Raw genomic sequence first — 12997 nt, 5'->3', positions numbered from 1 at the left:
ACTGTAGGAAATTTAAAGTGGGCTTCCTGAGGTTTCACCCCCTCCTAGGGTGCCTGAGGGACTTTACCTTTTAGCTCCTCCCCAAATCTCCTTTCTTCCCTGCGATCTGTCCTATCCAGGTGCTCTTCTGTCTCTAATACATTGTGCTCTGATTCATGATGTGACTATTTCAAAGTTTAAATCTCAGAGGCAACCTCCTTTGAGCTTATTTCACTTCTTGAAAGCACTGACTATTAGCATCGGGCTTGCTAAGGTCTAAGTTTTTCGTTTCCTCCACTTTTCTGACTACACAGAGTCGCTAAGCTAGAAGGAACTCCGTCAACTGCAATGCATTGTGTGTAAATAAAATGCCTTATTATTTATGAAGTTTTAGTATCTCTGGTTTTTCAAAGTTAAGTGAAGTATACTCAGATTCATTCAAATATTTATTGGGCACCTGCTATATATATCAGGCACTGTTCTGGGCGCTTAGAGAACAAGCAAACCAAACTGTTTGAGTTTGCTTATCAGGTACACTGACTGACTGGGTGCAGTGGGGACAACTAAATGCACGGAGAGGTTAGAGGGCCTTATCTCAGTCTCTCGTCTGATAGAGCCGGGAATAGAATACTCTATCTTCGTTACATTTCTTTGAGTCTCATATAGGGTTCTTGTTGGCCCTTTGTAATTTCTGTTCTATCTGGAAGGAAGATGCCTCTGCCAAGAACGATATATTTGTGTGCGACCATGGCGGTACTGGTATTAGTTGGGAAAATGCGGTAGATACAGCAAACCTAAAAGGAAGGGACTTTACAGTTAAAGCAGAAAGCAGCTCCAGCCAGTGTGTGAGATGTCACAAGAGTGGTTGGCAGAGAAGTTTGGGCAGCCATCACACCAAAACCTGCATCTCTGTGTGTTTAGTGTGTATACACACATACGCCTGGAGTTTTCATTCTTACCACAGAGTTCTTGAAAATAAGACGCCAGGCCCTAGCTGGTTTTGCTCAGTGGATAGAATGTCGGCTCGGGTTCGATTCCGGTCAAGGGCACATGCCTGGGTTTTAGGCTTGATCCCCAGTAGGGGGCGTGCAGGAGGCAGCCAGTCAGTGATTCTCTCATCATTGATGTTTCTCTCTCTCCCTCTCTCTTCCTCTCCGAAACCAATAAAAATGTATTTTAAAAAAAGAAAAGAGGGTAGTGCTGCCCAGCACAGTCCCCCAGACTTTGGTTTGGACAGTGGATTCATTTGGGATTTTGCTTTGTTTTGCCTTCTCCCTTAGAGTTGCTGGAACTGTGGCCGTAAAGCGAGTGAGACCTGCAGCGGCTGCAACACGGCTCGATACTGCGGCTCGTTTTGCCAGCACAAAGACTGGGAAAAGCACCACCACATCTGTGGACAGACCCTGCAGGCCCAGCCGCAGGGGGACACGCCCGCCGTCAGCTCCTCGGTCACGCCCAGCAGCGGGGCCGGGAGCCCGATGGACACCCCACCAGCAGCCACCCCGAGGTCAACCACCCCGGGGACCCCGTCCACCATAGAGACAACCCCTCGCTAGATGTGAACTCCGAACTGTCCAAGGAAACACAACACAACCAACACGAAACCAATTCTTCATCCTCAGATGCTCGAAGTTCTTTTTGTTTGTTTGTTTGTGTGTAGATGAACTTTCCTATTGCAGTCCTTGAGCAAGAGAGAACCTACCCGGTAGGAAGGCAGAGGGCCAGTCACGGGTCGTAAGGACTTACTGTGGATAACAAAGATAATCTCCTCCTTAGAGAACTGAAAAGAGAGCAGAGAATATAACATGAAATGATAGATTTGACCTCCTCCCTGTTATTCGCCAGTAGCTGGGATTTTAAACTAGATGACCTCATTAACCGATGCTTTACCAAACAGCAAACCAAGAGATTGCTAATTGCTGTTGAAAGCAAAATGCTAAGATTAAGACACAGTGTTCCTGATATATAATAATGGGGGGGGGAAAAAAGGAAAAAAAAAAAAGAGGAAAACCCTCCAGGGCATGAGCATTGGCTACAGTGGTAGACGTTTTAACAAGAAGATGAATGGCGTCCATGGGTTGCTAACTGAACTCTGAAGACCCGCTACAAAACACACATATGTGCAGCATATTGGAAGGAGAAACAGATGTTCGTTTTTCCCCCCACCCCCCAGTTTCTGAAAAGAAATAATATCCAGGTCAACAGAATGAAAAATGAAAGATGATTTGCAGTGAGATGTATGGATACAGCAGCAAGAGAAAAAAAAAAAAAAAGCCCTAATACAAAAAGCTCCTTTACACACACACACACACACACACACACACACATAGGTTAAGAGATTCAGCCTGCAGTTAATTAGCATTCTGGCAGCTCTGACATCAGCCGGCTGCCCTAACTAACCCATTCCACGTTTATTCACTTTTTCAAGACTCCACAGAATAAGACATTGGGTCTATTCCAGCTCATTCATTTTTATATTGAAAAATACTTTTTAAAAAAATGGTGGCTCCAGCTCCAGCCCCTTTCCAAATTTTCAACCCTGCCCTGTTTAGATTTTTTAATTAAAGACGAGTAGTTCTCTTCGTGTGAAAACACTTCTGTCCTGTGAGGTTTCCAATGGTGTTTTTCTTGTAAATGTGTTGGACAAATGTGAAGATGCATTGTAGTTTAACCATACGCCCGCATTAGTCTCTTTATTCCTAGTTGATGAGAAACCTGTATCTTTCTATGCTGCTTTTATATCTATATGTATTAGTGATATTTCTCTAGTAGTTCGGGGGGGAAAAAGACTTTTTTTGGTTGTCCTCAAGAAAAGAAAAAAGCAAAGAAAAAAAATCTTTCGGAGCTGCTATTTCACTCTCTTCTAGGATTTTTTTTCCTGAAAACCAGCATGTTCATGGAATGCTAACCTTGGTGTTTTTGTAAGAGGGGATGTACATAAATGTATTTTGCACTGTCACATGACTCCCTAGGCATGCTTTTTTTTTTTTTTAAGCAAACTTCGAATATGCTAGAGCCATTTCACCAAGTTTAGCTGTAGCATAGAGTAGTAGTGGATTTTTTCCTTTTTTTTTTTTTTTTTTGGTTGAAAAATCATTATTGGGACTTTTTTTAAAAAAAAAAATAACAAGATAATCTACTTTAAAAAAAAAAGACAGTGCATGTATATTGCTGTAAGGTTGTTTAAGTATTTCTAATTTTACAAAAAAAATAAAATAAAATGTTAACTCATTAGAGTCCAAATGCTGAGGTGTAGACTGACAGCTTTAAGTGCTGAATGCCAGGTTACAGTTTTCTTACAAAAGGGAAGTCCGCCAAAGACTGATCTGATGGACCAAAAGCCGCATCTTGAAAAGCACCAGGACTACTTTCCAAATGCTCAGCAGGTTAACTGTGTTCAGCAAGGTCTCGTGTGAATCCATGAACCCTTCCTTGTCCAGGGTCCAGACCAGAACTACTTGTTAGTTTTGAAACCAGTAGCCCAGGATATGGTCGTGTGCTTCAGGGGGAGCAGTGCTGCAGGCTGTGTAAACAACCAAAGTTTTCGAGGCTGGGAAGACCCTTCTCCACGCACATACGCACACCAGGCATTGACTTAAAAATCTAAAGTGATCCATTAGGGTTTCTTTTGTGTGTGTGTGTGTGTGTGTGTGTGTGTGTGTGTGTGTGTGTTTTGTTTTTAATGTAGCCCTTGGATTCCATTTTAAACGGCTTTTCAGTATCTGCATAGAGGCAATCCTAAATCTGTTTGCTTTACGTCCTCTAAACCTAAACTTTTTTTTAGCATCCCCCCCACCCCCAGTATTTTCCTATTCAAGTTGGCTTTACTTTTGTTCGGGTGCCGTTATGTTGTTTTTGTGTTTGTTTGTTTGTTTGTTTGTTTTTAATGGCTTTTTTAGTGTAGAAAGTTCTGATGAGCAAATATATACATCTATCTGCATGTCGGAAGTCCATCTGCCAGCACACCTGCTTAAAGGGAAAGAAAGCACATAACCAGGCTCTGAATGGGTGATCTTTTATCATGGTGCTCCCAGAATCCTTTGACCTCACTCTGCTTTCTAGTCTGCTTATGACACTGGACGGTCCTTTCTTACAGAGCTATTATAAGTTCTAGGCTACGAAGGGTTAAATAATCCCCCCCCCCTCCAAAAAAAAAAAATGAGGTATGTCATACCCACAGGTCATTATCTCTAGAAGCTGTGATGTATGTGAAACAGCACTGTTATCTTAACACTCGTGTGTAAAATAAGGATTAGTAACAGTACGTCTCATCACTTTTAATTCAGGGCACCCTGAGTGAAAACAAATAAGAAAAAAAAAAATCCCTAACTCTGAGCTCTATCTCTGACTCCTCCTCCTTCTCTCCCTCTTCCTCCTCCTCCTCCTCTTCCTCTTCCTGTTTTGCTACATTCTCCTCAGTGGCAAAAAGTTTCACTCTACCTCTTGACAGCATGTATATTGCACCAGTAGCTAACAAAAAACTGGTCGACTAGACAAACCAAATGGGCACAAAAGAACCAGGATACCAAAAGTTAAGCTCATACAGCTGCAAACCATATCACTCCTTGGTAACAATGCAGACCTCATAAACCTAAAAAAGAGAAAGAAAAGAAAAAAACTTTCCTTACTTTCCTTTCCTGCTTGTCACGTATGTACAGGCCACGTGAGAGTATAATTTGTAGGTATAACACATTTTTAAAAAGTTATCTTCCTTGGATAGAATTGAATGGTGGTCGCAGATAGAAATAGGGCGTCCTCTATCTCTTATTTCTGTCTCTGACTCTTTTTTTTTTTTTTCTTTTTCTCTGTCATGAGACTGTGTGTGACAGGGCGACCTGTCTTTTAAATTTCTTTTTTTCCTAACTTTTTTTTTTTTTAAACGTGTAGGTGCATGTCTTGGGGATTTAAAAATTTCAAGGCTGGTTTACTTATGCAAAGCATGCCTATGTCTGAAATACTTAGGGAAAGAAAGTGACTCCGTGTTGTCCGAATTCCTCAAGGGACAGAAGAAGAAAAAAATTGGAGACTGTTGAAATGCAGATTTGAAGTAACTTTTTTTTAAAATATTATTTTGGGTTCTGCGACATTCTTGTGAAAAAATTAAAGTTGTTGTGCAATACTTAATTCAGACATGTACCACAAGTGAATGGTAGACTGACACTGGGGGGTGGGGTCTAGGCATCATGCTTTTGTCAGCATACTCTTGAGCTTTTAAGTCTACTATGTCTGAACTGTGGTTTCTTGTTTATCCTTTTCTCCTTAGTTGGACTGTAATGTATGGTCTGTCAACCTGTGAATCTTTAAAGTATGATTCAGGTATTGTTGTATTCTTTACTGTGTAATAAAGTTTTAAAAAAAACCCTGTATTCTCTGCCTCCCTTACCTTGTGTGTGCCATGGCTGTTCAGCCAGTGGCCCTGGCCCGGGAGCCCAGCCTCGGGGGCGCTGAAGCACGTCTGTGGAGCGTCCTCGGCGACCACAGAACGTGGCTCACCATGATGGGTGCGTAGAGGAGGATGTCAGGATGCTGCACACGTCAGGTTAGTTCCGGGGTGATGCTACCCAGGCGAGAGGAGCTGGAAGAGTGTGAGGGGAATCTGCTGTCAGAGGGAAGAAGAGCTTGGTTTGCTTAGTTGAACTGCAAATGAGAAATGAGTCTACACCTTTCCAGAGGGGGTCGTGCTGACCTTATAGGCTCTGGCTGTAGGGTTGCTCAGCTCCCCCAGACCCTCCTGACTGGCAGGCCCCCTGGTGCAGAGCTGCCTTCCAGCTGCCTTGTCCACCATGCTTCTCGAGTTAAATTCGCCAGCATTTGCACTCTTCTTGTTTTTATTATTTTTTATTTTTTATTTGTATTGATTTCAGAGAGGGGTGGGGGTGGAGAGAAACATCAGTGATGAGAGAGAATCATTGATGGGCTGCCTCCTGCATGCCCCCAACTGGAGATCAAGCCCGCCGACTGGAGATCAAGCCCGCCACCTGGGCATGTGCCCTGACAAGGAATCGAACCGATGGCCTCCTGGTTTGTAAGTCGATGCTCAACCACAGAGCCACGCCGGCCGGACTTCACTCTTGTGTTCGTACATCGTTAAACATCCACATATTTTTTTCACGCTGTAGTTATAAAGTTGGTTGGAGTTTGAAGCCCCAACCTCTCTGCTCCTGTTAATTTTTATGTGTAATTTTCATGACACAAGATTTTGTTTCTTGGTGTTGTTTCTCTTGGTGCTTTTTTTTTTTTTTTTTAATTATGTATTGCATTCTAGCGGAAATACCTCTTCCTCCCGAATGTTCCCAACTTTATGGACCAAAAAGGTGGTTGCAAAGAACAAGAGGACAGAACATGCAAACACCTGTGTGTAGAGAAGGCATGATGGTGGGTGCGGGTTATGGGGGAGGCTCTCCCGAGACCATCAATTCCGCTGCTTCAGCAAGTACCTGTCCCAAGGCCTGGTTCCCTAACTTGTCCTGGGAAATGGGGCTTTTCTCACATTTCTTACTCCAGGAACTTGGCAACACACACAAGGAAAAATATACAAAACTAAATTTTAAATTAATAATGGACATCTCCCTATCCCTGCCTCTCCGCGCCCCCGCCCCCACCATTGTGATAGTTAGGATTGGATACTTAATGCAGTAGTTAATGATTTATTTTCCATAAACACAGGCCATCCGGACCTAAGTTGCTTAGCCTTTAATGCAGCGGTTCTCAACCTGTGGGTCGCGACCCCTTTGGGGGTCAAACAGCCCTTTCACGGGGGTCGCCTAAGACCATCGGAAAACACATATATAATTACATATTGTTTCGTGATTAATCACTATGCTTTAATTATGTTCAATTTGTAACAATGAAAATATATCCTGCATATCAGATATTTACATTACGATTCATAACTGTAGCAAAATTACAGTTCAGTAGCAATGAAAATAATTTTATGGTTGGGGTCACCACAACATGAGGAACTGTATTAAAGGGTCACGGCATTAGGAAGGTTGAGAACCACTGCTTTAATGTGTTAATATATCTTTTTTTCTCTTCAGAATAAAATGGGCCAGAAACTAGCAGATAAGAAAGAAATGAGACCCAATGAAACAGTTCCCTTCTAAGTAGTTGTTGAACACATCACCTCTGAGATGTTTTCATACAAGTGGATATGTTGGACAAATAGGAAATGCTTTGTAGATTACATGAAAAATAGGAGCAAAATCCAAATGGTAGTGGACACCATTTTTTAGCTGTGTTAATGATGTTTGGTTACTGTGAAAGAACGTAGAGCTATTTTTCTGAAATGGGTGGGGAGGGAATGAACAAAGGGGTGCTTTCTGCATGGGTGTTGATACCCGTACTCCAAGGTGAATAAATAAAGTTGTATTTGCTCAAACCTGTCCCTGTGCAGTCTATTCTCAGTCATACTGGGGAAACTGAGTCAGACAAATTAGTACAGAAAATGTTTTCTTTCCCAGGCCACTTCTCCATATAAGCAGGGCTGGAGGGCCAACGTAATTTGGGGATTTGCTTCTGGAATGTTCAGCATCATAGAACATTTGTTGAAAACACTTCAAGATTATATACAGGAAGCCTGTGAGAACTCCTTAAGATGAAGATAATATCATTGTTGATTTTATTCTAATAAAAATTATTTGGGGCCCTACCCAGTTTGGTTCAGTGGGTAGAACGTTGGCCTGAGGACTGAAGAGTACCGGGTTCGATTCCGACCAAGGGCACGTACCTGGGTTGCAGGCCCTGGTTGGGGCAAGTGCAGGAGGCAACCAATTGATGTGTTTCTCTCACATCGGTATTTCTCTCTGTCCTTCCCTCTCTCTTCCACTCTCCCTACAAGTCAGTGGGAAAATATCCTAGGGTGAGGATTACAAAAAGAAAAAAATGTATTTGGAGAGAAAACTTCTGATGGGTAAGAGAAGGAATATCTACTTTTGGTTCTTAAGGCTAATGTTCTTGTGTTGGAGTTCTGTTTTCCACTGTCAAGAAAGAGATCAGTTACACCGTGAGAATCTGAAACTGGGGGAGAACCTGGCCACCTGGAAGCCATGGCTGTACCTGCACAAAATCAGTGGCAACGGGAGCCCTTTCCTGGGCCTAACGCGGGCCAAGCACCCAGTCAGCACTCAGTAAATATTTCCTGTAAACACAGCCTTGAGTCTGCAGCTAGAAGAATGCGGTGCCAGCTTTTCCAGAAATGAACAAATTGGCTGGGGGTACGGAAAGCAAGGGGACTGGTTTAACCGGCTGGAGCAGTGTCTTGAAGGCGGAAGATTAAATCCCGTGCAGCTTGATCAGAGGGTGATGAGGAGGCAGCAGGGCCACTGTTTACCAGCATCAGAGGGTACGAATGCCGAAGGGGGGGGAACTGTTCAATTCACCATTTGACGGGGTCACTGTGGTTATTGGCGACAAACACACAGTTCATGATTACAGTTCTCTGTTCATTTATGCACGCACGTAGTTTCCACAAGCAGAACATTAGAAAACCCTTCGGGGTTGCAGGCATCTAACAGCCTACAGCAGTGGTTGGCAAACTGCGGCTCGCGAGCCACATGTGGCTCTTTGGCCCCTCGAGTGTGGCTCTTCCTAAGCCTTAGGAGTACCCTAATTAAGTTAATAACAATGTACCTACCTATATAGTTTAAGTTTAAAAAATTTGGCTCTCAAAAGAAATTTCAATCGTTGTACTGTTGATATTTGGCTCTGTTGACTAATGAGTTTGCCGACCACTGGCTACAGGGACAACTGATGTCGTGGGACTCACGGTCTCACGGACGAGCATGTAGGACTCTTCTAGGTTCTGGATTCCCATCTCTGCTCCCTTTTCTGACTGCTTAGCTCACCTTGAGTTTTTGTTCTCTTTATCTCTCGCATTTCCTCCTACACCTACTAACAACAGACCTCTTTATATTTAGAACTATTGCCCTTCTTTATAAAATAGATAGATAGGTAGATAGATAGATAGATAGATAGATAGATAGATAGATAGATAATAGATAGATAGATAGATAGATAGATATAGATATATATAATTGATTTTAGAAAGGGAGAGAGAGATAGAAACATCAATGATGTGAGAGAATCATTGATGGGCTGCCTTTTGCACGCCCCACACTGGGGATCGAGCTCACAACCCGGGCATGTGCCTTGACAGGGAATCAAACCGTGACCCCCTGGTTCATAGGTCGATGTTCAACCACTGAGCCACACAGGCCGGCTATTTCCCTTCTTTGATCTTAGTACTTTATCAAATCATACCTGCCTCCTTCCTGAAATCCCATGAAGGCCCTTCCGTGAAGCTTATCCTAGAGGCTGAGAGCAGGAATCTGCTCACCCTTTTCTCTCCAAAAGCAGAGTCTAGGCAGCACGTCCCTCGGTGAGTCTGCCAGCATTTGCTGCCCCTGAGTTGCTCCCACAGAGATTAACTAAGATCCAGGAGACAGAGTCTCCATCCAGGGCTAGTCCTTTCCCAGAAAAAAACAAACATAACCAGTTGATATTATGATTGAAAATCCCATTCCACTTCCCTCAGGCATGTCAGCGTAACCCACCGAGCCACGTGGGAGGAGTGGATGATAGTAACATAGACACTGGGGGTAGGACAATAGCAGGGAACGTGTCACATAAATGTTATGTGACAGGAGCTGAAAATGAGCAAAGATAGCCATGACCAGGCTTCACTGACGGGGGTCCAGCAAGTTAGCAGCCTCTACTTTCTTCAGCATAGAGTCATTTCTCAATTACCTGGAGATTGCCCCATCTCTCCAGGCGGTTCTGGCTTTCTATTTCCCTTCGCAGATATCATTGTCACTATTTAAATGAGTCCTGGCAGATCATGTAACATTGAGTCATAGGTTTTATGGAAGGGGTGGCATTTTTCTTTTCTTAAAAACCAACAAAACAGATGGGACGACAACCACAAAGTAAACCTCCAATAACAACCACCAAGTTCGAATTAGGGGAAATTGGATGTCAATTAGTGCCTCCCAATACTGTTCTACTTAGTTGTTTCAACGCAACCTGGGCTGCCAATTAGAAGTCGATTTCTGGGACCCGCTGCTGACCTGCGGAATCAAAATCTCTAAGGACACATTTGTGAATGAAAGAAATCTCCGTTCTCCTGAAACTGATACTCTGGTGGAAGAGAAAGGCAAGTCATTAGATAAATATTTAGTAACTGATAAGCGCTAGAAAAACAACAACACACCACCATAAAGCAGGATAGAGGAATAGCAGTGATGGGCTTGAGGGTGGAACTGTATTAATTTGGATGGCGTAGGAAGGTCACTCGAAGGAAGTTATATTTAAGAAGAATCCTGGTTATGGAGTGAGCCACATGAGCATTTGGGGGCAGAGCATGCCAGTTTGAGGGAATATATATGAAGGCTCCTAGATGGGGACTCGCTGAAAATCATGAGAAAATGGTAATGGGGCATGCATGAGAAAGGAAATGGTAGGGCTGGGGTCAAGGTGAACAGGCAGCACTTTCTGCTTTTCTGCAGCCCTACAGGCCACGGGAGGCAGTTTTGTTTCCTTCTATGCGAGATATCCACCCACAGGTAGCAGCTACTGATGACGGTGGAGCCATGGTGATCCTGGGCTTACTGTAGAGCTCGCCCTATCTCCCTGAAGGGTTGGAGAGAACACTTGGTCATCAGGGAGTAGAGAGTAGAGACTGCGCAGGTTTCCAAAACTGTTCAGTTCACAACTCACTGACTGGGGACCCTGCACTTGCTTCAGGGAATGTTCTTGGGAGGAGCAACACAAGAACGAGGCCAGGAAGATGCCATGAAGAGGGTGTGAGGGGACATGATATACATCCGGATGTTATATATGCATTCATGTCAGTTGTGATTGCTGCCTACTTTCATAAAATGTTCTTGCAATGTTATCATCTAAGTTAATTTCAGTAACTTGGTCACCTATCTTTCTGAGTCAAAAATATTAAATTTAGTATAAAAGATGTTTATAAGGAGTCTGAGGTTGATCATTCAAGGCTGGAATAGAACCTACTAATTAAAGAGGGGTAACTGGGTTAATGAGTAACTCAGCATTTCTCAAACTATGTTCATTGAAACTCTGGTTTCAGAAGTCAGTAATAGGCACCAAGTGGGAAAAAAAATGTTAACATTTAATGACCAACACGTGAGTAATGATATAATTTATATCCCCTAAACTTTAGGGCCAAAGGATCTGAAAAGTGTAGTATTGGAATAATCAGGTACTTTTGTGTACTGCTACAGTTCCCAAACTTACTGGAACACTTTCTACAAGGCACTATTCATTGGAGCTTCTGTAATGTATTGCCCCTCTTTTCTATTACATTTATTATAAACAAGACCTTACGTACAAATAGACTTTACCAGTCCCTCCCCCTTGGATTTAATTTACGAGGGTCAGCTCTTTATCATTCCTAACTACATACACCTCACAGAGCAATCTTCCCCAACTGCAACTCTTCAACTTGGATGAATTCAGAAATCTTTACTGGCAGCTCAGTTTTCAGAATTAAGGCTGACCACCGTGGCCTAGATTCAAGGCCTTTCATAATTCATTTTCCTTCTTCCCACCTCTAGATACCACTACTCTCCTTACCAAACACACACATTTATTTACGGATAAATTTGCTATCTTCTTCCTGCCTCTGTGCCTTTGCCCACACCCTCTTCCCTCGAGTGCTCTTGATGCTCCTTTCTGGTGGAAAAAGTCCCCGCTGGCTCTCCAACCCCACTTTATTCTCTTCTATAGCACAAACAGAATCGCACCTTTTCTAAACTCTTCGCACCATAGCCTGTGCTGCTGCTCTCACCCACGGGCAGTTGGAAAGTTGAGTTTGAGTGGTTAAGAACAGCATAGGCTGGGAATAGGTCCATTTACCAAGTCTGCCTAACTGAACCACCTTGGACAAGATTTTTTTTTTAAAATATATTTTATTGGTTTTTTACAGAGAGGAAGGGAGAGAGAGAGTTAGAAAGATCGATGAGAGAGAAACATCGATTAGCTGCCTCCTGCACATCTCCTACTGGGGATGTGCCTGCAACCAGGGTACATGCCCTTGACCAGAATCGAACCTGGGACCTTTCAGTCCGCAGGCCGACGCTCTATCCACTGAGCCAAACCGGTTTCGGCATTGGACAAGATATTTAAACTTAGTTTGCCCCAAGGAAGTTTTGGAAGGAGATAGTATAAACTGAAAACAAACTCAGAGTTAACATTTTATGTGTATGCTTTGTATTTATAAACACATTACAAGTACCCCTATCTTTTATCCTCCCCGTACTCCTAGTATAGAGCCTCGAGATTCACTGAATGCTCTGTTGTCTCCATTGCCACCCATTCTGTGACTTTTGTTTGCACATACACAGGTAACAACACATCCCTCACCACTGCCACCTGGCAAGCAGAGATTGGAAGATGCTATCGGTTGTAAGACACCTCCATTTCAGAGATGTTAAAAGGCAAAAGAAGGTGTGTCTTACAGTAAGTGAATTATTACATTATGCCCACATTATAAACAAGATCCAAAGAAGTTAAATTCTTTCTCTTTATTATACAGCTAATGAACAAAAAAGCCTCCTATTGTCTCAGAACTGGTTTTGAAGCTTATTTCTGTATAGCATACTTCCTCTCTTCAACTGAATGCCTTCCAAAGGCATTACATCAATAAAATCCACAGTGGCCTAAAAACTTAAAGGAGCAGTTTTCACAGGGGTGACTTTCTTTTTTAAAAATTTTATTTTATTGTTTAAAGTATTACAAATAATAGTACATATGTCTCCTTAGTGGTGACTTTCTCTGAGTAACCTTATAGCTCCACCTTGTTCCCCAGAACTTAGCACCAGGAGATCTAAGGCAAATTAGCAGGTTTTTCTCCTTTTCTGGCATCAAGAAGGAAAGCTCACCTCTAAACAGTATGGCCTCGAGGGCTGTGGGATCCCTAACCAGAGTACGCCGGATGACCAAGGCCAAGTTGCCATACACATGCGTGCGGGCGAGGATATAACCGGCTTATGTT

At 43.0% G+C, this 12997-nt stretch overlaps 1 protein-coding gene across 3 annotated transcripts in view; it reads left to right on the top strand.

The window, feature by feature from the left end:
• RUNX1T1 (RUNX1 partner transcriptional co-repressor 1) overlaps nt 1-3176 on the top strand; it is a 144757-nt gene extending 141581 nt beyond the window's left edge. For all 3 annotated transcript variants that reach the window (XM_081110883.1, XM_081110884.1, XM_081110882.1), the window contains exon 11: nt 1260-3176. In XM_081110883.1, coding sequence (XP_080967009.1) covers nt 1260-1535 — 276 coding nt within the window. In that variant the 3' untranslated portion in view covers nt 1536-3176. The remainder of the gene's footprint in view (nt 1-1259) is intronic.
• The last annotated feature ends 9821 nt before the right edge of the window (nt 3177-12997 follow it).

This window comes from Myotis nattereri, assembly GCF_964212035.1.
Source record: "Myotis nattereri genome assembly, chromosome: 17".
In the NCBI taxonomy this organism is placed as follows: Eukaryota; Metazoa; Chordata; class Mammalia; order Chiroptera; family Vespertilionidae; genus Myotis; species Myotis nattereri.
Note: the sequence above shows the minus strand (reverse complement) of the source record. Positions and strands in the feature narration are given on the sequence as shown.